Source organism: Prionailurus bengalensis, chromosome E4, assembly GCF_016509475.1.
Source record: "Prionailurus bengalensis isolate Pbe53 chromosome E4, Fcat_Pben_1.1_paternal_pri, whole genome shotgun sequence".
Taxonomy (NCBI): domain Eukaryota; kingdom Metazoa; phylum Chordata; class Mammalia; order Carnivora; family Felidae; genus Prionailurus; species Prionailurus bengalensis.
Window position 1 is genome coordinate 63,128,442 of NC_057360.1, and position 25,161 is coordinate 63,153,602.

General features: G+C 42.0%; 1 protein-coding gene across 2 annotated transcripts in view; it reads right to left on the minus strand.

Annotated features, from left to right (window-relative positions):
- ATF6 (activating transcription factor 6) overlaps nt 1-25,161 on the minus strand; it is a 205,599-nt gene that overhangs the window by 122,405 nt on the left and 58,033 nt on the right. For both annotated transcript variants that reach the window (XM_043567583.1, XM_043567582.1), the window contains exons 11-13: nt 13,213-13,344; nt 7,444-7,557; nt 6,453-6,552 (exon numbers count right to left, since the gene is read on the minus strand). In XM_043567583.1, coding sequence (XP_043423518.1) covers nt 6,453-6,552; nt 7,444-7,557; nt 13,213-13,344 — 346 coding nt within the window. The remainder of the gene's footprint in view (nt 1-6,452; nt 6,553-7,443; nt 7,558-13,212; nt 13,345-25,161) is intronic.

The following is a 25,161-nucleotide window of genomic DNA, read 5'->3' on the forward strand; positions in this document are numbered from 1 at the left end:
TTTTATGAAAATCTAATGTAGGGGTTACATATAACAGGTGTTCAATAAATTCTTATTTACTTATTTATTTTTTAATGTTTACTTTTGAGAGAACTCTTATCTCATGGGCTCATGACTTCCAGCCCTGCGGCAGGCTCTGCACTAGAAGTGCTTGGGATTCTCGCCCTCCCTCTCTCTCTCTGCCCCTTCCCTGCTTGTGCTCTCTCTCAAAATAAATAAACTGAAAATATAAATTTGACATACTCCTCAATAAATGCTTATTTATTTTTAACGTTTATTCATGGGGGGGGGCAGAGAGAGAGAGAGAGAGAGAGAGAGGTGGAGACAAAGGATTTAAGCAGGCTCCAGGCTCTGAGCTGTCAGCACAGAGCCCGACGCGGGGCTCCAACTCATGAACCGCAAGATCATGACCTGAGCCGAAGTCGGATGTTTAACCGACTGAGCCACCCAGGTGCCCCTCAATAAATGCTTATTATCTAAACAAAATTTTTAAAATATCAACAAAATGAAGGGTGCCTGGGTAGCTCAGTCGGTTGGGCGACTAACTCTTGATCTTGGCTCAGATCATGATCTTGAGGTTCGTAAGATCCAGCCCTGAGGTGGGCTCTCCACTGACAGCATGGAGCCTGCTTGGGATTCATTCTCATTCTCTCTGTCTCTCATTCTTGTTCTCATTCTCTCTCTCTCTCTCTCTCTCTCTCTCTCTCTCTCTCTCTGCCACTCCCTCACTCGGGTACTCTCTCTCAAAATAAACAAACATCTAAAAAATATGTATCAATAAAATGAAAAGGAAAAAAGAAAAACAGATACACAATAGTAAACTTACTGATATGTTTTCAAGTAGTAAATAAAGCCAAAATTCAATTATAGCTAGCTGATAAAAACAATGTTTAAAATTAACAGATTAAATATCTGAATTTTTTTTATTAAATTTTTAAAATATTTTTATTTAGTTTTGAGAGAGAGACACACACACACACAGACAGAGCATGAGCACGGGGAGGGGCAGAGAGAGAGGGAGACACAGAATCCGAAGCAGGCTCCAAGCTCTGAGCTGTCAGCACAGAGCCTGAGGCAGGGTTTGAACCCATGAACCGTGAGATCATGACCTGAGCTGAAGTGAGATGCTTAACTAACTGAGCCACCCAGGCGACCCTGGTGAATTTTAACGTTTAATTATTTTGAGAGTGAGAGCATGAGCAGAGGAGGGGCACAGGGAGAAGGTGGGGGGGGGGGGGGGAGAGAAGGCAAGCAGGCTCCGGGCTACCAGCGCAGAGCTCAACCAAGAGCCAAAACCAAGAGTCCGACACTTAACCAACTGAGCTACCCAGGCATCCCAATATCTGATACATTTTAAATGATTTTGCTAGTTTGGCACATTTGAAATTAACACAGAAGTCTGAAAGAAACCAGACTTCTTTCTCTAGACCCAGAAATGAGTACACAGACTTTCCGCTGTTACAGAGACATTAGAAATAAAAATTAGACGTGCCATTTAACCTAAGATTTAGACCAATTAACAAAAGAACCTCTGAAAGGGGCGCTTGGGTGGCTCAGTGGGTTGAGCATCCAACTTCGGCTGGGGATATGATCTCACCGTTGGTGAGTTCAAGCCCCACATCAGGCCCTCTCCTTTGTCTCCCTCTCTCTCTCTGCCCACCCCCCCATTCTCATTCTCTCTCTCAGAAATATTAAAAAACAAAAACAAAAAAAAACTCTGAAAAACTGTCCAAGAGGCTTTTGCATTTTTAGCTACACAGAATTTAACAAAAGGTCATAATTAGCAAAAATATGACACATTTACATATAAATGATGTTAAAATTTCAATTACGCTGTAGATTTGTCTGTTTTTCCCTTTAGTTCTACCACTTTTTTGCCTTATGATTTCTGAAGCTTTGATACTATGGGTCTATATATTCAGAATTACATCTTCTTGATTAAATGCTCCTTTTATAATTATGAAATATTCTTGTCTCTTACAATATTCTGTCTAGAAGTCTCTGATTAATACAGCCACACCAGATTTCTAACGCTTAATATTTGCATTGTATACATACTTTCCCACACTTTTATTTTCCATGTGGCTTTCTATTTAAAATGTTACTTCGTGTAAACAGCATATACTTAGGTCTTCCCTTTTACAAAATCTAGTTTGACAATCTCTCCCTTTTAACTGATGTGTTCAGCCCATTAAATGGAACTACTAGTATGGTTGGGTTTAAGTCCACTACCTTGGTATATATTTCTTTTTATCCTATTTGTTCTTTATTCTTTTCCTACCGTCTTTTGGTTAAAATACTTACTTTTTAGTATTCCAATTTTATTTCCTGAATTGGCTTTTTAGCCTTACTTCTTTGTGCTAGTTTTTAGTGCTTGTGTTAGTGTTTAGTAACACAGTCTACCTTTAAATATTATGTGGACAATATAACTTTATAACTCCATTTACCATTCTGTGTTCTTATTGTCTTATATTTTACTGCTACAAAAGCTATAAACCCATAAAAAATTGTTACAAGTTTTCCTTTAAAAAGACAATAATCTTTGGGGCACCTGGGTGGCTCAGTCGGTTAAGCATCCGACTTCGGCTCAGGTCACGATCTCACAGTCCGTGAATTTGAGCCCCGCATCCGGCTCTGTGCTGACAGCTCAGAGCCTGGAGCTTGTTTCAGAATCTGCGTCTCCCTCTCTCTCTGCCCCTCCCCTGTTCATGCTCTGTCCCTGTCTGTCTCAAAAATAAACATTAAAAAAATTTTAAGACAATAATCTTCTAAAGACATTTAAATATACATATATACATAAAATACTTTTATAAAAAGGCCATTTATTTCTAATAGATATTTACCCATTCTGGTGCTCTTCCTTCCTGCTAATCTGGAGTTGTGTCTGCTACCGTTTCCTTTAGTCTAAAAAATTTTAGTAGTTCTTATAGTGCAGATCTTCCAGAAACAAATTATCTCAGCTTTTATCTGTCTGAAAATGTCTTTATTTTACCTTCATTTTTTTTAAATGTTCTTTTTTTTTTAAGACAGAGAGAGAGAGAGAGAGAGAGCACGAGCGGAGGAGGGGCAGAGAGAGAGGGAGACCCAGAATCCCAAGCAGGCTCCAGGCTCCGAGCTGTCAGCACAGAGCCCAACGTGGGGCTCGAACTCACAAGCTGTGAGATCATGACCTGAGCTGAAATCAGACGTGCATCCGACTGAGCCACCCAGGTACCTCTATTTTTCCTTCATTTTGAATGATATGTTCACTAATTTGCCCCTTTGCCTTTTCTAGACTCACAATCTAGAAAGGGTAGAAGTATGAAATGGGACAAGCCAAGTCAAGGATATAATGCTTAAGAGATCACAGAAATTTCAAAGAAATGTCAATTTGTCAAATTTACAGAATATCTTATCTAGACTAGTGGATCCTTTTAAGCATCTGAAAAGAGTGGTTGTGAGGAAAAAGAGGTTGAAATGAGGAAAGACTGACTAGGCAGAACAGTTATAACTCATTACACTAAGAAAGAGAATCAGAGGAATTCTTTGTATGTTTTCGTATTGACAACAGCATAAGCAGAATGATCCTTCTTCTGACCAAGAACTTCTTTTATCCTTGACAAGCAGATTCATCCTTGTCACTCGTTTCTCTGGAAGAGCTAAGTGTCTCACACTTCTGATCGTTATCTAAGCTCATAACAGAAAGATATATACCCAAGATAGCAAAGAGATAACACTTGAGATTAAACTCCAGGTCTCCTCATGTTCAAAGGCTGTGAAATAAAAACAAAATTCTCTTCTTTATGTTAAAATTCCTTCAAGATTAGGGGCGCCTGGGTGGCTCGGTTGGTTAAGTGCCTGACTCTTGATTTCAGCTCAGGTCATGATCTCTGGTTCGTGATGGAGCGGAGTCCACAGGGGGTTCAGCACTGGGCATGGAACCTGCTTAAGATTCTTTCTCTCTCTCTCCCCACCCCCTCTCTCTCAAGTAAAATACAGTAAGATAAAATAAAGTTATAATATTTAATAATTAAAATTAAAAATATAAACATAAATCAGATCAAGTCCCTCCCCTGCTGAAACCTTTCAATGCTGTCTTCTCAAACCTGGGATGAAATCTCCCAAATTCTCACCGTAGACTATGAGGCTACAAATTAGCTTCTGCTGCCTCTCCGATGCCATCTTCTACTATTCGACCCCTAGGCATTGCAGTCCAGCCTTACACATCTTCTCGATGTTCCTCAAATATCCAGACTGTTTTCCTCCTAAAGATCTTTATATTTGCTGTTCCAGTTTTCTGTAAGCTCTTTCTCTAGATTTTCCCTTGGATCTTTGCATTGTTTACGCCTTCATTTTTTTCTATTGCAAAAGCAACGTTCTCACCAAATCATGAACACACAGGAAAACGACATTTGCCTCACCTACTGCAAGGGAGACTGTGAAAAGTGACAAGAGTTTTAGCCACCTGAACACTGGCTAAAGTCTAGGCGAGATCCCTAAAACATTCTGCATAATCTTCCAAGCTCTCTCTTCCCCCACACCCAAAGCTAGAAGCAAAGAATTTCCAGTTGTTGAGGTCACAGACTAGAAAGAATCTGGATTCCCTAGCCATTGCTTGAAAAGAAGGCATTCTAGGGGCGCCTGGGTGGCTCAGCCGATTAAGCATCTGACTTCGGCTCAGGTCATGATCTTGTTGTTTGTGAGTTCCAGCCCCATGTTGGGCTCTGTGCTGACAGCTCAGAGGCTGGAGTCTGCTTTGGATTCTGTGTCTCCTCTCTCTGCTCCTCCCCCACTCACATTCTCTTTCTCAAAAATAAACATTAAAAAAAAAAAAAAAGGCATCCTGGAGAGCTGTATCAGACTTTGTGTGGGTGAGAAACAAATTTTTATTCCATAAGCTACTGAGATTTTGAGGCCAGTGGTTACAACAGCTAGCATTAATTACCTTGGCGATACCTTACTCAAGTGAAGTCTCTTTAGAGAAGCCTTCTCCAACCATTCAATCTAACATAGCCACTTACCTCTCAATTTAACCTCTAATCTCCAACCCTATTTTTTCTTTAGAGAATTCTCTAACTTTGCATATATTTAAATATTTATTTTTTCTTTTGTGATGAGAACTTTAAACATAGACTCTCTTACTAACTTCCAAATATACTATACGGTGTTATTAACTATAGACATCATGCTACATATTAGGTCGTATAACGTATTTATTTTGTAACTAGGAATTTGTACCTTTTGACCGCCTTCACCTATTTCACCCACCCTGCTACCCCCCAGTCTCTGCATCTGTCCTCTGTATCTAGTTCAGTTTTTGTTGGCTTTTTTTTTTTTTTTTTACAGATTCCACATATAAGTGAGTTCATGTAGTATTTGTCCTTCTAAGTCTGTTTTCAACTTTACGTGTTTGTGCGTATCTCTCCCATCAAAATATAAGCTCCAGGAAGGCAGGGATTTTATCATACTCACTACTGTGTTCCAGGATCTAGAACCTGTAGCCGGCTCATCATTACTACCATAGGTACTAATGGTGGGGAGCCTGTAATGTGCCAGCTGGTAGTCTCAGCACTTCAGGAGCAATAATGAATACTGGATGAATGATGCAATGACCACAAACGGTGCTGTGGGGTAAACCATGTTAACCTGGAAGCCCAACCGGGGTGCCTGGCTGGCTCGGTCGGTAGAGCACGTGGCTTCTGATCTCGGGGGTTAGAAGTTCGAGCCTCATGTTGAGTGCAGAGATTACTTTAAAAAAAAAAAAAAAAAAAAAAAAAAAATGGGAGCCCAACTAAACAGGCTGTAAATAAGAGTTGTCATTAACCTGGAGCCCCACGTGTGTAAGTTCAGAACGTCCTCCTTGAAGATGTGCCTCCACTTTCAAGCTGTCCTACGTCTCAACACCCTCTTCTCGAAAAGCTCTCGGAAGACCAGAGATGAGCAGTACCATTTATCCTACCATTTGCGCCCAAATCATTCGGCATACATGCCCATGTAGAGGAAGCCCTGGCTTGAAAGTAAATGTGAGGGAGAGAGCAAGAAGCAGCACCTGCCCGAGCAAGAACTACTCGCGCTGTTGAACCGGGCGGACGGCGTTCAGTGCCAGTGCCGGCCGCGTCTGAGGCAGCAGGAAGCGGGAAGCGGCTGAAGTTCAAGTTTTCCCAATTTTACAGGGAAGGAAGCAATCCATCTGAGGGGAGACTTACAACAAATGTGCCAACCGTTGTTTAAAAACAAGCACAGGGGCGCCTGGGTGGTTCAAGTTAGTTAAACCTCCGACTTTGGCTCAGGTCATGATCTCATGGTTCATGAGTTCGAGCCCCACGTCGGGCTCTGTGCTGACAGCTCAGAGCCTGCATCAGATTCTGTGTGTGTCTCTCTCTCTGCCCCTCCCCCACTCTCTCTCTCTCTCTCTCTCTCTCTCTCAATAAATAAACATTAAAAATTAAAAATAAATACAAGCACAAACAAACCTGAAGAATACGGGTTTTCTGTTGATTATTCGTCATTCTTCTGGACTTGGTCCTTTCCACTTCATGCCTGTGAACCCATCCTCGAAGCTCATGATTTAACCTATAAAATAATGTAGTCAATTAAACATACTTCCTAGAAACAAACGTCTCACTCTTGGTTGAAAATGAATTTAATCGTATTCTACAGGTTCCAAATAGCACCCCGAGTACCTGATGATTCAATGCTGCTTTTTGACTGGAAAAAGCTGAGACACTAATGTCCAGTTCGTTTTGACATGACATGGATTTTTATACAGTAGCCTCCTCGATCATGAGTTCAAAATTAAAAACAAAAAACAGCCAAATACCTTCTGAAGGTAAATACTGGATGCACAAGTTTTTTCACAAAGAGAGTATTTCCTACTTCTGCTCTTGGGCCACATACACACCAACAATGGCGATGCTGGAGAGCATTTAACAAGTCACAGGACCCTAACAGCAAATGGGTGCGTGAAACCTTTGAAAATCACACTCTTTGGGGAGAAGGAAAAGAATGAACTCAATTGCTCAGGAAAAAATAGTGGGGGGAGAAATAAATTTCAGTGCACTGTAACCCAAAATGCCCAACACTGGGAATAAAAAAGGGCTAGTTATACCTCTAGAATCGCCGCTCTTCAAACAGTTATCTTCCTAACTTGAAGAAAAAGGTGCTGTCAATGTTACCGCCCTCAAGTCTAACATCCTGAATTTTTGTATTAAGATCGTTCTGTAGTTCTCAGATAAGGCATATACTTCAATAGGCAACCCCAATACCCTCACCCGAAGCAGACCCGTCACCATCTTCAGCAGGTTGGTGGGGGAACTGGACAGCAACTGATACGCCCATGGTCATCCGGCAAATAAGCAGAGGTCCTCTCAGCCACTTAGCTAATCTGCACGAATAGTTTTTCTGGTTTCAAAGCCGAGCCCGGGAGCCCACTCAGGTATTTCTGCAACGGTCTACAACACTCACCTGAGAGATTCTGTGGTGTTAATCAGGGGCTGACAAGGAGGGGGAGGGATATAGAGGAGTGGCTCTTCGCTGAGCACCATCAGGGCCTTGTCATTCGAAACAGAATGATCGTATCTGGAAAACGTAAGCAGAAAATACATCTCCTTGTGTCTTAAATTCCTAAGTCGTTTGCTATAAGAAAATCATCACTAGCATTAACGTTTTATGGAAATAAAAATATACGGAGCAAGTACTACGTACCAAAAACTAAGGACACGATGGTAACACATGGCCCACAGAGCTGCCAGAACACAGGTGGCACAGTAAGGGGGGAAGCAGGGGCACAGACCCACGGACAGGAAAGACAGTACCACGTTACCAGGACTCAAGTTTCATGGTCATTCACAATTCTGTGACGACAAAACTGAAGTCTCCCTAAAACCGTGTGTGACAGGGGCAAGGAGAGGCATCAACACCTGCAGGCGGTGAAGTGAAAGTGTTGAAAAGTTGAATATAAATTTTAGAGTCCTGGGGGCGCCTGGGCGGCTCAGTTGGTTAAAACGTCCGACTCTTTTTTTTTTTTTTTTTTTTTAATTTTTTTTTCAACGTTTTTTAATTTTATTTTTGGGACAGAGAGAGACAGAGCATGAATGGGGGAGGGGCAGAGAGAGAGAGGGAGACACAGAATCGGAAACAGGTTCCAGGCTCCGAGCCATCAGCCCAGAGCCTGACGCGGGGCTCGAACTCCCGGACCGCAAGATCATGACCTGGCTGAAGTCGGACGCTTAACCGACTGCGCCACCCAGGCGCCCCAAAACGTCCGACTCTTGATTTCAGCTCAAGTCATGCTCTCGTGGCTCGTGGGATGGAGCCCCACGTTGGGCTCTGTGCCGTCAGCGCGGAACCTGCTTGGGATTTCTCTCTCCCTCTCTCTTTCTGCTCCACCCCTGCTCACATGTGTGCTTTCTCTAAGTAAATAAACATTTAAAAAACGTTTAAATCATGAAAAAACCTGAATCGCTAATAAAACACCAAAGTAAAGTTAACCAGTCACTCCATCAGCTTCAAAAATCCACTTTCCTAACCGTCACGCTGATCTACACCACGGGAGCTGATATCCAGGGTGTGATGGAGGGAGCACAACCGAGGCTGGACATCAGAAGCCGAGCCGCGGGCATCACTGCTATTTATTCTCACTCTGCTACCTTCACCTTTCTCACTCAAAACTCTTAGATCGGTCTTAAATTTCTTTACACTCAGTGCTCTAGATTTAGAAAACTTGGTATGCTAAAACTCAGAAAGAAAAAATATAAAAACAGGGGCGCCTGGGTGGCGCAGTCGGTTAAGCGTCTGACTTCAGCCAGGTCACGATCTCGCGGTCCGTGAGTTCGAGCCCCGCGTCGGGCTCTGGGCTGATGGCTCAGAGCCTGGAGCCTGTTTCCAATTCTGTGTCTCTCTCTCTCTCTTCCCCTCCCCCATTCATGCTCTGTCTCTCTCTGTCCCAAAAATAAATAAACGTTGAAAAAAAAAATTTTTTTTTTTAAATATATAAAAACAAAATGAGACACGGCTAGACTCACAGTTTTCATCAACTCATCGAACCACTATTTACTGCATACCAACCGTGTGCCAGGTACTGCGCTAGGAACCCAACAGGGAACGAGAAAAATGAAGTCTCTGTCCTCAAAGACCTTAAGGGGGAAGAAGGACCAACTATAAGAGAACAAACACAGGGGCGCCTGGGTGGCGCAGTCGGTTAAACGTCCGACTACAGCCAGGTCACGATCTCACGGTCCGTGAGTTCGAGCCCCGCGTCGGGCTCTGGGCTGATGGCTCGGAGCCTGGAGCCTGTTTCCGATTCTGTGTCTCCCTCTCTCTCTGCCCCTCCCCCATTCATGCTCTGTCTCTCTCTGTCTCAAAAATAAATAAACGTTGAAAAAAAAAAATTTTTTTTAAAAAAAAGAGAACACATAAAAATAAATTCAAAGAAAGAATCTACGTAGCAAGAGAAAACCTGTGGCAGTGGCTACTTTAGATGAAATGGCCTGAGGAGATGGTATTTAAGTCAAGGCCTAAAGGAAAAGAAGAAGGCACTACTATAGAAACTGGGGAAACAGTGTTCTCGACAGAGGCAGGTGGGGAGAAGGTGGCCGTCAGGAACTCAAAGAAGGACGACACACCAGCTGGAGAGTTGTGAGCAAGTGAGGGAGGCACAAGACAAGCTCAGAGAGACTGCCTGGATCCTAACGAGGAATTACCGGAACATAACGAGAGGCTCACAGAAGGAGAGAGGTGATAGGGTTCAGTTTACGCTTGCACCCCGCCACTGTACCAAAGCCGGATTCGAAGGAGATCAAAGCGGAAACCGGGAGGCCGGCCAAGAGGCAGCTATCATCCAGGCAAGAGCTGCGACAGCACGACTTAGGTGCTGGCAGTGAGACGGAGGGGAGCAAACCAATGCAAGATACTTTTTGGAAAGGTATCAATGGCACCCGTTGAAAGGGAGGAATCAGCGTTTCCGGCAGAAGCAACGACGGAATGAGGAAGACCGTTGTAGAGAAGGGGCTGGAAGATGAACAAGAAGACGGACGCAGGGGTCCACCGTGCACGTGTTAAGTCTGACATGTTTAAAAAAAAAAAAAAAGAGATGTCAAGCAAACTACTGGGTGGAGGAGTCTGGAGACTCAGAAGGGAAGTCTGGGTGGGAAACACAAATTTGGGAGTTGTCAGGATACGGAGATATGGGCTGTGCGCTAAATTACGGACGAGTCACAGAGGCAGAAAGAAAACTAAAATACCCACAGTTCCAGAGGATGAGGTTTGGATGGAGGAGGAGCCCAGAAAGAGGACTGAAGCAGAGGTCTGTGAAAACGACAGAAACTGAAACCTGGAGCGACACAAGGAAGAAGGTCCCCAGGAAGGAGGGACCCCACGGCCGGACGTGGAGGAAAGACCAAGATGAAGACAGAAGTTTCCACTGAATCTGGCAACACTGAAATAACCAGCCTCTGTGACAAAAATAATTTGGGCAGAGTAGAAAACTAACTTCAAGAGATGAAAGTTACAGACTTCTATGTAAGCCACACACAACAGCTGAGGACATACAGATCATTCTTCCTCCAAGTGGCCCCAGAACATTCTCCACGTCCTCTCTTCTGCCTCTGGGAGTTAAAACGTTTGAATAACACAGAAATGGCAGCACACACAGGTAGTAACAGGTGGCACACACACCACCCTGAAATTAAGTGTTGAGGGAGAAGGGAAGAAAACCTCTCCTTTGCACTTGATAAACTCTAAATGCCTACAAGAGGAGGCTGTCTGCTAGACTCAAAGCAAACAAAAAATACCACCACCACCACCACAGACCCGTCTCGTGTGCCTTAGGTTAAAAAATCAGGTCTTCATACTTAGGAAAATATAACTGCTGCTGTCCATCACAGAAGTCTAAAATTACTTTTGAAAATATATTTTTTATTTATAATTTTATTTCTATGTGATAAACCCTAGTATAATGACTTCTGCACATCTGTGCTCACTGGCTTTTTCTATCAGCCAAAAATATTCGTTGGAAAAGAGAAAAAAGTCTGATAGGAGAAATACCAGGAAAGGACCTGGGTGGAGCTGAAGGGAAAGGAAAAGGGAGAGTCTCAGCCAATATGCAATCTGGAGACAATCAGATCCACACTAATCCTGAGATGGCCAGAGTTCTAGGCTGCTTGCAAACAAATCATATTGATAGAAAACATTTTAGCAAATAAATCACTACCGCAGGACAGTGCTAGGGAGGGAGAGTTAAGTGATCAAATCAAGAAGATCACACTGGTGGACTGATACTTATTTCAATTTCCCAAGCTGCTCAATAATAACCTTAGATATTTCAAGAGATTTGCATGTAGCCAAGAATCCATAATCTTGTCCATTTTTTGTTGTTGTTGTTGTTTTTACCACCACCAGTAAGCCAAAACAGGCCATGGTGACTTTGGGGTGGGCAACAGTGGACGGCTTGCATCTCATATACTACTTTGAAAGTTGACAAATTACAGCCTGAAGGTCATTCAAATATCTGGGTCGAACTAGGATCATCACAGCACCGTGTTTTCCACGTCACCTTACTCTACCACAGACAGATTGATGAAGGTTTCTACTTGTTGTGGTTAGTTCATCATAAGTAATATTCTAGTAAGGCTATCTGAACTTCACTGCAAATATGCAATCAATAACTCATTCTACTTTTTAACGGCCTGCAATACGTAGCTGAAGGGCACAGTCTGCACTCTCATAAACCCGAAGACTATCAAATTTAGAACGTAACTTCTGACAGATCTCACGTGGACAACAGAGCTCAAAATTACACGTAGAACATGTAGGGCAAACTTGGACAAATTACTTAGTAAAATTAAAGATACTACTAGGGGCGCCTGGGTGGCGCAGTCGGTTGAGCGTCCGACTTCAGCCAGGTCACGATCTCGCGGTCTGTGAGTTCGAGCCCCGCGTCGGGCTCTGGGCTGATGGCTCAGAGCCTGGAGCCTGTTTCCGATTCTGTGTCTCCCTCTCTCTCTGCCCCTCCCCCGTTCATGCTCTGTCTCTCTCTGTCCCAAAAATAAATAAACGTTGAAAAAAAAAAATAAATTTAAAAAAAAATAAAATAAAATAAAGACACTACTAAACTCTAGCGAGATTTAAAGACACTGTTAAGTGAGTACTAAGATCACTATGTCCGAAGTACAGCTGATTTGGGCACGAGAGAAAAAGCAAGAGACGTCATAGAAAATCTTCCCACATTATAGCACCTGTCACGGGTGCTGCATCACACTAACTGACAAGGAACTCTCTGGATTCTCTGCCACACTTAACATCGTACTTTACACATTGCAGATTCCTAAAACAATGAACACTAGCATTTTTTCCTAGGAAGGCTAAATGGACACAAGCCCACAGGACTATGGTAATAATTTCATTCAATGGTTTGGCTATCACAGTAAAAGTTAAAAAAAAAAAAAAAAAAAAAAGATTCCCCGATGGCTCTTGGCCTGTAGAGCATCACAGAGTTACAAGTACACAGATTTCTAAGGGTCCTAAAGCATTACACTTTGGCAGCAATGGCTGCCACACTGGGATGTCCCTTGGTTCTGTTAATCAAGGACCCAGCTCCACTTGGCTCTAGTAACACAGGGAAATGTTTATCAAAAAGTATACAGCTTTGAAAACGTCCATGACGACCTTCTTCTACTTTACATAACACAGACCTTGTGTTTTCAAAAAATTTCAAGCCTTTTACTATTTGACAGGCTACAGAGAAATTTACTAAGACAATATTAAACTGTAACAGGGGAGGGAGATCCAACAAAGGTCACAATAAACAAGTATAAATGATGTGATCTGATGACTGCACACAGGTTCAATCATAATCATTCCACCATATCATGTTCATCACAGGACGATACTATTAGATACGTTATATGTGTAATCATATGATAATAAAAAGCTGTATTAGAAACATTATATATAATATAATGTCTGTTTACCATATGTGCCTCAATACGTATATTAGTGCACATAAACTGAGATTTTAAGGTCACATCTCTACAAGAATTTCAAAACTTCTCAAGGTTTCAAAAAGTAAATGTATTCTCGGAACTGATCTTAACAGTAAAATTCATTAAGGGCCTCAATAACTTGTCTGTTCTAATAAAAACTGTGCATAAACTAGTAAATGTAAAGTTATACTATATAATTCTCTATGGCAGTTTCATTAAATCATCTTAACAGACAGACATGCCATCTTCTAACCTGTAGCTGTTTTTCTGGATGATACCATCTGATGTGTCTTGCACCTCTTTAGCAGAAAATTCTAGAAGATGCCTCCTCTGATTTGCAGGGTTCACACTAGGATTCTTTCTCCTGGAATCCTGTTCCAGCATGCTGAAAATTGTAAAAAGTGAAACAATAATTGAAATAAAAGTAAGTCACACATATGCAAGCGACATTAACTCTAAAACATTAACTCTAAGATCCACGCACTCAGCACGAACACTAGGTGCAGAAACAAAACAGCATTATCTGTGGTCAGATTCCCCCGCCTGGCATCCTGTCTGTAGGCAAAACAATTTTAAGAATAATTTCTGTTAAATATAAAAAGCACCTCATTTTTTTTTAATTTTTTTTTAATGTTTATTTATTTTTGAGACAGAGAGAGACAGAGCATGAATGGGGGAGGGGCAGAGAGAGAGGGAGACACAGAATCGGAAGCAGGCTCCAGGCTCTGAACCATCAGCCCAGAGCCTGATGCGGGGCTCGAACTCACAAACCGTGAGATCGTGACCTGAGCTGAAGTTGGACGCTCAACTGACTGAGCCACCCAGGCGCCCCAAAAAGCACCTCGTTTTTAAACAACAGCAGTAATCTGTACGCTTTGAAAACTGTATAATTACGTTAACTATGTATAAAAAGTAGATATAAGTACAATATACACAGAAACAAATTTTAAACTCAGAGAGTAAACTGAAATAAGAAGTCCTCCTGAAGGCGCCTGGGTGGCTCAGTCGGTTGGGCGACCAACTTCAGCTCAGGTCATGATCTCACAGTCCATGAATTCGAGCCCCGCATCCGGCTCTGTGCTGACAGCTCAGGGCCTAGAGCCTGCTTCGGATTCTGTGTCTCCCTCTCTCTGCCCCTTCCCTGCTCATGCTCTGTCTCTCTCTGTCACAAAAATAAATAAAAACATTAAAAAAAAAAAAAAAAAAAGTCCTCCTGGATGCTGCAAACTAATATTTTAATGAGGGAGTACTTCAAATGAGATGCGAGCTTTTCCCCTTATCCGCAGCCAATTCATTAGCCTTTCGCAATCCCAGATGGCGGGCTATCAGATAAAAGTAACAAAAAATTATTTTTAAAAATACTTCTATTTTTATTTACATGTAAAATTTCCTATTTACTTCTTTCTCCCCATCTGCCCCAATGCCTTCATTCATCAACGTATGTGCTCTTGGTGGGTGTTAAGTATTTGCAACAACAACAAAAAATATATGTGTATATATATCTATAGATATATCTATATCTATAGATATATACACACACACACACACATAAAATATAAGTATATGTATGTAGAGATACATACACACACATATAAAGCAAATACTGCAGTAGTTGTTAAACACGTTTGATGCATTAATCATGAGCTTAGAAATTTGGCTCACCAGTAAGATATTTTGTGTGTGTGCACTTTATTGTATAATGCCACGCACACAATTTACACTAGCTCTACAGTCCTCTTGAAATGAAACACAAAGGCAATCTCCCTAGGGAAACACAAAAGAAGGGATGCCAGACTCTACTTAAAGGAAAGTAAGGCTGACAAAAGGGACACAATTAAGGGCCTGAGGTTCTAAGAGAAAAGGAGTTCTCCGGGGTATGGCAGTTTGCCTCCACATCTGGGGAAAGCAGTGTAGGGGGAAACAGGAAGCAGGTACACCTTTCTAGAATCTTCTTCTGAGCTCTTATTATATTTCCCAATCTCCTCAGTTCCTCCCCCCCCCCCCCCCCCCCCAGAGTCACTGCTGTCCAGTGGCCCTCACACAGCATGCCGTAGCACTTGGACGTCCTGTAAACTCTTCAAAGGTATACCACCAAATGAGATGCCTTGAGGAGCATTTAGTTTTGCTACAGCCGAGGATACATTTTGTCCCCATTCCTATCTTTCAGACAGAATGTCACCAGCAATCCCAACCCTGCTGCAAATAAGGGAAGAGAAAGGCCTAGTGGGGTAGCTAACTAAGGAAAACTTGGCTTGGTGAGTATTTAAGAAAACATGAGATCAGCAGTAAACGATAATTTTGTAGGGAAGACAAACACAGGGTGATGATAACTGCAGATTTTTTTTTCCTTTTTGCAACTTACTTTTTTGAAAAGGATTTTACTTCTAAATCTTTGAAGTGTGGTGTCAAAAATTCTACTTAGGAACATACGCTGTAAACAAAACAAAGTTAAGGCCTTTCTCCTCAGTTTACAGAATCTCAGTTAATTTAACACCGACACTGTGTTAGGGACCCATCCACGTAATAACATCCCGGTTCGGGACAAGTTCGCCCTCAACCCCTCCAGAGACCGCCCTAACTGCTCAAAGAGCTTAGTTTCCCCTTGTTTTAACTAGAAATGTGCTTCCTTCTAACTTTCCCCTCTGGGTGCTAGTTCTGGGCTCTGCGGCTATTCAGAAGAAGGCTAAAAAGATAAGCAAGCCTTCTTCCAATGTCCAAAGACACAGAACACCTCCCCGCAGGCTCTCTTTCTCAAGGTTGTGGTTTCTTCCCCACGTTCAACTTTCCGGTACACAGTGTCAGGCCCCTCTCCTGTCAACACGCCCCTCGCGAGTGGTGTCCAGAACCGACCACAGTACTTCTCAGGTGTTATGACGAGTCAGGATGGAACAGATAATTCCTTCCTGCGTTCTAGATCATTCTTCTTCCACTGATGCGGTCTAATATCACATAGGCTTTTTTTTGGCAATTACATCAGAAGTTATTTATACCGAGCCTGGTTTAATCAAAATCCCAACTCTCCTCACAAACTGATTTTGAACCATTCCCTTCTTTTCCCTTCCTCTCCCTCTTCCAATCCTAAATTTATATAATTGAGCTTTTCTGATCCCAGCAGAATGATTTACATCCACTCCTTTAAAAATATCATTCGGCCTACTAATCAGTCAAGAACTTCTAGGACCCTAATTAGCAAAAGAAATTCTCCTTTTAAGCAAGGATCAGCATGCCATCAACATCCTCAACTGAACTGTTATTCAAATATTGAGAAGAGCAGAACAAAAAAATTGAGCCATGGTGCATGGCCCTAGAGAAAGCCTTATAAAAATTAAGTTTAACCATTTCTGAATTAATTCTATCACACAGTCCAAAATTTCCCATCTTGACCATACAGATGTTACAAGATTGTTAAATGTTCTTTTCTTCTAAGATGCAAATACAGTATGACAGCAGCTGCCATTTTCTGAGCACCTACTACGTATCAGGGAATGAACACGTAAGTACAAACTGAGGCTCAAAGAGTTTTAACAACTTGACCAAGGTCATGCTCTAAGTAATTAAAGAAGCCAAGATCTGGACTTAGGATTGGAACTACATTGCTGCATTATGTTGACGACATTTCTCAGAATGACGGATTCATTTATTTAACATGCATTAAATACCTATCATGTTCCAGGAACCATGTACGATGCTAAAGACTCAAAAATAAAAGAAAGGTAAAGATCAAATTACAGTTTAATGTGTGGTGGGGGGGAGGGGGAGGGCGGGTATTGATACAGATAAAAGATAATACAGTGATTAATGCCATAATAAGGTTAATGCTGAATGCTATGGCAGCATATAGCTAAGGTGCCTGATCTTTACGAAGAGGATCGCAAAGTTATCTTAAATGGAAAGCAGTAAACAAACAGGTGGAAAAGGCGGGGGGAGTGAAGGAAGACACTCGTATAGACGGAATGGTGTATGAAACAAGCACACGGGTAGAAGAGAACAGGGTACGCTCAGGGAACTGTAAGTCAAGCAGGAGAGGCTGTGAGGGTGGACACACGCATGTGTAAGCACACAGCAAGAAGGGGTCTCAGAAACAGAGGAGAAAGAAAGGGGACCAGGACGATAATGTAAGGCTGGATTACAGATGGCCCTGCCTGCCACAGTATCACTGAGTCTAGCAACTTATTCAAGTAACAGAAACACAACTAGCATGTTTTTGGGGCACCTGGGCGACTCCATCGGTTAAGCAGCCGACTCTTGGTTTCGGCTCAGGTCAAGATCTCAAGGTTCGTGGGTTCGGGCCCCACTTTGGGCTCTGCACTGACAGTGTGGAGCCTGCTTGGGATTCTCTCCTCCTCTCCCTGCCCCTCCTCTGCTCGTTCTCATTCTCTCTCTCAAGATAAATAAATAAACTTTAAAACAAATAATAAACTAGCAAGTTTTGTTCTTGTTTTAATTTTGGCTCTCAGGCATCATATCTCTTCCTTTTCTATTTATTTTTGTAAAGACTTTATTTATTTTTAAGATTTTTTTTAAATAATCTCTACACCCAACATGGGGCTCGAACTTAACAATCCCAAGATAAACAGTCACATGCCCTACTGACTGGGCCAACCCAGGACCCCTTTCCTATCCCTTTCTACAGCGGAATCTTCCCTATGATTACTGTTCAATTCCCTGGTATAATTATCCCTTGTCTTTCACAAACTGGTATTACAATCACCTCCTAGTCACCTAGACTACTTAATAAACAGCAGATTACCAGAACAGCTCCCCTGCTTCCCTACATCCTCGCTAAGGGGTGTAAGCCTTTAAAAAGGAGGCTCCCTCGATAACTCCCACAATTAACTCCCAAGCCAGAGCAGAGAGCGAGGGGGACAGAGGATCCAAAGCAGGCTCTGGGCTCACAGCAGACTCACAAACCGTGAGATCAAGACCTGAGCCGAAGTCGGGCGCTCAACTGACTGAGCCTCCCAGGCGCCCCTGATCATTGTTCTTTGGATGATTTGCACCAAAAGACGGGCAGGCGTTTCAATCGACAACTTACAGCTGTTACAAGCAAACGCCTTGCCTTTAACTATTAGTTTAGTTTATTTCACGTGTGGCTGGGCTGCGCCACAGTCACTTGGCAGCTGCACTTGCTGGACATCAGTTTGGACGGTGACTGGTCTGGCTCACAAGTGATCACTAGTTGTCACTACTGCCCACACGGGTAATGATTTCACAGGGTAATGACAATTTACCTGTCACGGAGCTACTCTAGTAACTTGCACCTTTTTTTAGCCTCATTTATTATCTACCCGTTGGACGAGAATGTATTTTGAAAGGCAATATATCAAGAAACTTTGTAAACAATCCTTTAAAATTTTTTATTTATTTGTTTTTGGTTGTTGTTGTCATTTGGCCTCCATTCCTCGTACACCTTTTTTTAAGTCTTTAAATGAAATTTCTCGTAAGCTAAACTACAGACAAGCCGACTGTCCAGTTCAGCTCAAAAGAAACTACAAATGTTTGAACCCTGTGAAAAGACCTACAGAAACTAGTTTAATCATCTGAATAACTGCAGGTTTCTATTTTCCTTGTTTTATTAGTATTTGAAAGACACGAAAGAGCTTTATTTCATTGCCAGAATTTAAGACTTAGATACAACTGTGACACCACAAGTATTAACAAGGAATTTGACAGTCCTTATCATGGCCAAATGTACAAAGAAGTAAGAGAAAATTGTTGATGTGAACTTTTAGATTCTTGACATGAGAATTTTAAATCATTCAATGTCTCTTTTCGTTAATTCTGGAAAAATTAAATTTATTTTTTTAATTTATTTTTTGAGAGAGAGAAAGAGAGAAAAGAAAGACAGCAAGCAGGGGAGAGGCAGAGAGAGAGAAGGAGAGAGAGAATCCCAAGCAGACTGCGAGCTGTCAGCGCAGAGCCCAATGCGGGGCTCAATCCCACGAACCATGATCATGACCTGAACCAAAGTCAAGAGCCAGATGCTTAACCGACGGAACCACCCAGGTGTCCCAGAAAAATTAAATGTCTATTGATACAAAGAGATGGCTCAGTCACAGTAAGAGTCAGTGTGATAAGGGCAATGACTGTGTATAGTTGATAACCTTAATAGTTTAATCAAACTCTTCTCATAATGAGCTTAAATTAGGTTCTATTCTGTATTTTAAATAAACTAACAAATATTAACAAAGTGACAGTCCCTACATCTCTGTGATCAGAAACAGGCTACTCTGGAGGAGATACATTTTTTTGTTTTTGTTTTAATTTTTTTTTAACATTTTATTAATTTTTGAGACAGGGAGAGACAGAGCATGACAGGGGAGGGTCAGAGAGAGGGAGACACAGAATCTGAAACAGGCTCCCGGCTCTGAGCTCTCAGCACAGAGCACGACGTGGGGCTCGAACTCACGGACCGCGAGATCATGACCCGAGCCGAAGTTGGCCGCTTAACCGACTGAGCCACCCAGGCGCCCCAAGATACAACGGTTTTAAAACCACAAATCAGCATTACACCAATAAACCTCTCAGGTTATGGGCCAAGGGGACTGAAAGCATAGATTAATAAACCACAAATAATTTCAATTATCCAAAATTCCAGACAAGGCATTAGGAGAATTGCTACTTTACTCTTTCATTTACAAAATTCTAAAAGCCAACGACTGTCTTAGATGACTGTGAAGCCACTTAATCGTTAAGATATGACGCAGCCAATGTTCATACCAAGTAGCTGAACAAAACACAGCACATTTCCAAATCCACCCCACCCTTTGCAAACCTGCTTCCTCATGGTACAAGTAGGTCAATCTTAAATTCAAGCCATCTCAGCAGGTAAGAATCATACTGGTTCTCATCTCCGGAAGGAAGCCACAAGCTGCAGCCGCTCTGTTGATCTGACACCCACCCGTGAAAACGCAAAATCACTTGAAGCTGCAAACAGCATGTGGTTCTTCCAGTTTTAATGGAGGAGAGCGGAAAGAGCATAAACTTTGGTGTCAGGAGGCCTGGGTTCAAGGGGTGGCTCCGAGATTCCCCACTTGAGTAGCCCTGGGACAGTTGGTTACCTTCTCTGAGCTGCCAATTCCTCACATGTAAAAGAGGAAGAATAACAAATATTTCCGTTTCTCAAAGATTCAAGTGAAATGACAGATGTGTTGGGGCGCCTGGGTGGCTCAGTCAGTTAGGCGTCCGACTTCAGCTCAGGTCGTGATCTCGAAGTTTGTGAGTTCGAGCCCCGCGTCAGGCTCTGTGCTGACAGCTCGGAGCCTGGAGCCTGCTTGGGATTCTGGGTCTCCCTTTCTCTCTGCCCCTTCCCTGCTCACATTTTTGTCTCTCTCCCTCAAAATAAACAAACATTAAAAAAAAAAGAAAGAGGGGCGCCTGGGTGGCTCAGTCGGTTAAGCGGCCGACTTCGGCTCAGGTCATGATCTCGCGGTCCGGGAGTTCGAGCCCCGCGTCGGGCTCTGTGCTGACAGCTGAGAGCCTGGAGCCTGTTTCAGATTCTGTGTCTCCCTCTTTCTGACCCTCCCTCGTTCATGCTCTGTCTCTCTCTGTCTCAAAAATAAATAAACGTTAAAAAAAAAAAAAAATTTTGGGGGCGCCTGGGTGGTGCAGTCGGTTAAGCATCCGACTTCAGCCAGGTCACGATCTTGCGGTCCATGAGTTCGAGCCCCGCGTCGGGCTCTGGGCTGATGGCTCAGAGCCTGGAGCCTGTTTCCGATTCTGTGTCTCCCTCTCTCTCTGCCCCTCCCCCGTTCATGCTCTGTCTCTGTCCCAAAATTAAATAAACGTTGAAAAAAAAAATTTAAAAAAAAAAAAAAAAAATTTTTTTTAAATTAAAAAAAAAAGAAAGAAAGAAAAGAAAAAAAAATGACAGATGTGAACATGCTTCTATAAATCAAAAAGTGCCATGTGTCCCAAGGGGGACACAGAGCAGTCAATGGTACAGCTGGTCTTCCTGCCTGCCAGGTTCGGCCTACTCACAACACAGCAACTGGAGTGACTGTTTTGAAATCTGGGTCAGATTATTATGTCACTCCTCTGTTCAATCCTTCAGACAGCTCCCTATTTCTAAAAAAATGGTAAAAAAAAAAATTTTTTTTTTTTTTAAATAAAAAAATGGTAAAAGCCCAAACGGTTAAAATGACCAAGGCCTCACTAAACGTAACCCTTCCATCCATCTTCCCTCTCCGGCATCATCACCTGTTTCTCTCCCCCTTGCTCACTTCAGCCCAGCCACCCTGACCTCCCTGCTTTCCCCGAACATGTAAGGCACACCTCCAACCCCAGGGCACTTGCACTGGCTGTTCCCTCTGCCAGGAATGCCCTTCCCCCACACATCCATATTGTTAGCCCTCTCTTTAAGCCTTGGTTCAAATGTCTACTTTACAATGATCGCTATTTAAAACTCCAGCTCCAACACCCACCCTCACACCTGTAAAACCGCTCACTCTGCTAGAGTTTATCCCTTTATCCAAAGAAACTACAACTGTCTCATTATATTTACTTATGTTCTTTGCCAGTCTGTCCTCACTAGAATATATGTTTAAGGAGTACAGGGACCTGTGTTTTATTCTAGGACAATGCCTAGCTTAGAGGAAATAATTTTTTTTTTTTTAAATAACAGATGAAATTTATGTACTATTCTGCCTCATGTCAAGAGAAAAATCCAGATCTTCATTTTAGGGACACTAACTCACAACTCAAGAATAGCAGGTGGTGAACTCATTATTACACCATCTCCAGATCCAGGAACAGGAAATTATGTTAATTTTCATTGCAACTGAGACTAAAGACAAAAAGTTCTCTAAAGTTTTTTCTGTTTATTGAATGGTTCACAGATGATTTTTGCAGGCTCCTAGTGACTGGGGGTAATTTACTAGAAACAGAAATGTGGCTGAATGGAGAAATCAATCTTTAAATCAAGATTTCAAAAACTTTCTCAAAAGTAGTTCTCAGAACCTGGGATTACCAGACCCTGAGAAGAAACATGAACTTTACAGTGGAAGTTTGCCAAGTCAGCCAACGGGAGCAAGAAAACAGCATGAGATCCTGTCATTCATTCGGTGAACAATTATCAAGAAAGCAGTCTTCTAATAGGCGATGCTTATTCTTGGAACCCAGCCACAGGAGAGGCCTAACTGAAGAAGAACGGAGAACCCTGGCCCACAGCCCTGGCTCAGGTCTCAGGTGAAGCCAGCACCACCTTGCTGACCGCGATGAGTGAGCCATCTTGGAAGGGGTCCACGAACCCAAGCCACCCAGTTGACACTCACAGAAACAAAGAGCTGCCTCTACTGAGCCCTGCCCAAATCACATAGACACTTTAGCAAAGTAAATGTTGTTTTAAGCCTTTACGTTTTAGGGTGACTTGTTACACAGCAATAGATGACTAATACACTGTGCTTCCTCAACTGCTGATATCCCACTGAGTCAATGTTTAATATAAAAAGTCTGGATGCAAACAACTTTAGTATCTTCTCACCTGGGAAAGCCATCCTCCTATCATTCCAAATGTCAAAAAGATGCCTGTAAATTTGAGTGCAATCTCTTTTCTGTTACATTTACATCAATCCATCCAACTTATAAAATGAGCATTTTCTACTCCTTTCACAGCCAATCCTAAGCTTTAGAGAGGTGAATAATGTTACCGGATAGAGTCCTGACTCCTCTCCTCATTCTGTCAATACCAACTTCTTTTCCTCGGCCTGATGGCTCTATTAGTGATTAAGACAAGGGCTCCGGACCCAGATTATGAATCTTAGCTCTGCAACACTATCAGCTGTGACTTTAGTCTCCTCGTCTGTAAAATGGAGATAATAATACTGCCCTTATAGTTGTAGGAGAATTAATTTATATAAAGTGCTTAGATTAGTTTGCTTGGTGCACAGCACATATTTGATTAAAAAAAAAACAAACCCAGCTTAACACGGTAAACACAAAATCCTCTACCTTTACCAAGCACAGATGATATCAACATACAGCCAATCTAAATTATGCAACTAATTATCTTCTCCTTTTGATTCATCTTCTTTTCTTCCCACTGTCTTATTTCCATCTATCTATCTCGCATTTTCAAATTCACAACAACAACATCAACAAAACCCACACAGGAAAGAAAAATGAAAGTAAGCAATGCTGCTTTACTGAGAAGGGCTGAGAAACAAAGCCTTATAAGGCATACAGATCAGCTCTTCAGAGGTCATGAGGTAGGACAAATTAACTGTGGACATAATACGTTAATGCCAGCTTATGTGCAGAACACAGTCAACACAGAGTCTAAATACACACCACACACTCATAGTTCATGCTACACTGACCATAACTCCGTTAAAAACAACCTAGGGGCGACTGGGTGGCTCAGTCGGATAAGGGTCTGACTCTTGATTTCAGCTCAGGTGATGATCTCAAGGTCATAAGATTGAGCCCCACATGGGGTCTCCTTGCTAGGCATGGAGACTGCTTGGGATTCTCTCTCTCTCTCTCTCTCTCTCTCTCTCTCTCTCTCTCTCTCTCTCTCTCTCTTCCTTTGCCCCTCCCCAACTCATGCACATGCGCTCTCTCTCTCAAAAAAAAAAAAAAAAATCCATACAATGACCATTAAAATATTTATGTTTCAAATGCTTACTGAAATTACAAAATAGCTCAAATCTGGAGAAAATAAGACATTAACGGCAAACTGCCTAGAAGCTTAAATGATACATAATTACATATATATATATTTTTTTAATCAAAACTTTCAAAGTTATCCTATACTACCTTAGTATTAGACTAGACCTTCACTTACTACAAAATAAAGCTGTGTATTCCTTTATTGTTTATGTTTTGTTCAACTTCCACAGCAGGAGTCTACCTGGATTACTAAATACTGAAGATAGTGGTTGAGAACTCTGCTTCAGACACACCGTACAGGTTAACTAAGATTTGTGGTCTAAAGAAAAAATCAAAGTACCCAACCTAAATTCTGGCAGTTTTCTCACCTGCCCTAGTTTCCCAATGACCTCGACTCAAAAGAAAGAAAGAAGTTACATTATCTCCTTTTATCTTGAAAGTGACATAGTGACTCACTCAAGGTAAAGAAGGAAATTAGCAAAGGTTTTCTGATTTCAAATGCCTTTCCCCTCACTATAACAATTCAAGTCTGGGGAAAAGGTAGCCAAGCAATAAATGATAAAACCACTGGGGTACTCCTTATAAACCCGCCAATATGCAGCTCAGATGAAGTCCAAAACTAAAGAAAATCATCAACAGATTTTTCCATGCCCTCAAAACTCAGCTCCGCACTTGACAGACTCCAAGCCACTTTTTAAAACAAAGGATGAAATCTACAGAGGCTGGAAGAAACCAATTACTCTGCACAAATACTTTTTTTGAAGAACATGAATAAACTGGACTATTTGGGGGACAGACTGACCTTAGCTCTATTACTGCTCTGCAAAGCCAGGATTCAGTAACACCTGGTATTTAGATGTATTGTATTTCTTCAGTTTATGTGTCACTTTGATAAATGTGGAAAGTACTTTTAGCCAAGAACTTGAATTAGATTTCACTTTAAAATCTGGCTGAACAAAACCATGTATACTTGGTTTGAATTCTGACATTTAAGTTATACAGTAACTTTTAACCTACAGCCAATAATGATTTCATACAGCAAAATGTGCTCAGCAATTGAACAGGAAAAAAAAAAAAATTGGAGCCAGATTTGGGGACAGGCTCATCTCAGGATAAGAAGCTAGAGTTTTTCCTATAAAAATTATGAAAAGCTGACAAACTTAGAGAATGTTCGAATAGAGACATTTCATTTCTAACCAGTTCCAGACAACTCAAATACAGTGCCATATTTTCTGTGGTCAGCTGTTCCTTTAGCACAGTCTCATAAGCAAACCACAGAGTAGCCGGCCCTTAAGTATGATTTACCCTTCTTCATCCAAGTCTGATGTCTCAAACTACACAGATTCCGTTCTCATGAGGGGAGAGTGCCTAACCCGGAACAAACAAGGAAAAAGCATCATCCACTTCAAACACTTGTTATTGTTTCTTAAGACCCAGCATGTTCAAAATCTCCTTGAGATATTGCTTTGTGTTTTCTGAAAAGGAGAATGATTACAGTGCCTTTTAAAATAGGAAGGAGAGGGTTGCCTGGGTGGCTCAGTTGGTTAAGTGACTGACTTCAACTCAGGTCATGATCTCGCAGTTTGTGGGTTCG